Below are 1,108 nucleotides of genomic sequence, written 5' to 3'. Positions count from 1 at the left end.
ACTGGGAAATGTCTGTCTGAGTAAGAAATCCTGACTGAGTAAGAAATCCTATTGTTTGATTGTACATCTAACTGAATGTGTTGAGTGATGAAAAATGACCATTTTACCCTGCTGTTATATATAGTGATGGGTTAAGCTGCTGAATAATTATAAAAACATACATATTATCATACAAAATGTAAATTACACACAAATAAAAAATGCCGTACAAAATGTAAACTAAACATAAATCATTTAATATCCAAATAAAAACATAATGAAATTTAGAATAACATAATAATTTAATGTAAAGTAGGTGAAAGTAGACGATTTGCAATCTGATCACGCAAAACACGCATGTATTCAACGGCTTCTGGACCCCATTCTATGCCTTGTATGTTTTCTCTATCAATTCCCCCACCTTGGACGTCAGGAGAAACCATAGTGTCCTCCTCAAAATTTCTAAACAAGTCATCTTCTATATTGTATTTCCTTATAAAATTATGGACCGCGACACAAGCAATGACTATGTCTCTTTGCATTGTAAAAGGATAAGGAACCATTTGTTTTAAGATTGGGAATCTCGCCTTCAATACACCATAAGCACGCTCAATAACATTTCTAAGTTGTGCATGCGCATAATTGAACCTTTCTTCTCTAGTTAAAGGTCTGCCTCTTCGAAAATCGGCTAACCAATACCTAGTATTGCGGTATGGAGCCATAAACCCACGAGTGTTTGTATATGCGGCATCACAAAGGTAATATTTATATGCAAATGAATGTGACATATTATATAATGACACATATTATATAAAGAAGATAAATAATAAAAATTATATAAAGATTACAAACCTGGTGGAGGAAATGGAAATCCAGAAGTTGAATTGAATGCAACTTCTTTCAAAACTCTTGAATCATAATTGAACCTTTCTTCTCTAGTTAAAGGTTTGCCTCTTCGAAAATCGGCTAACCAATACCTAGTATTGCGGTATGGAGCCATAAACCCACGAGTGTTTGTATATGCGGCATCACAAAGGTAATATTTATCTGCAAATGAATGTGACATATTATATAATGACACATATTATATAAAGAAGATAGATAATAAAAATTATATAAAGATTACAAA

The 1,108-nt window shown here is 32.5% G+C and overlaps 1 protein-coding gene across 1 annotated transcript; it reads right to left on the bottom strand.

Moving 5' to 3' along the window:
* Positions 1-281: 281 nt before the first annotated feature.
* On the bottom strand, positions 282-767 carry LOC145106370 (uncharacterized). Its single transcript, XM_079043368.1, has one exon. It carries the CDS (start codon positions 765-767, stop codon positions 282-284), a length of 486 nt encoding a protein of 161 aa, XP_078899494.1.
* Positions 768-1,108: the final 341 nt, after the last annotated feature.

The sequence above is a fragment of the Lactuca virosa genome, chromosome 4, assembly GCF_052849685.1.
Source record: "Lactuca virosa cultivar CGN04683 chromosome 4, Lactuca_virosa_CGN04683_v6, whole genome shotgun sequence".
Lineage (NCBI taxonomy): Eukaryota > Viridiplantae > Streptophyta > Magnoliopsida > Asterales > Asteraceae > Lactuca > Lactuca virosa.
The sequence above is the reverse complement of the archived record's forward strand: the minus strand, read 5'-3'. Positions and strand labels throughout refer to the sequence as shown.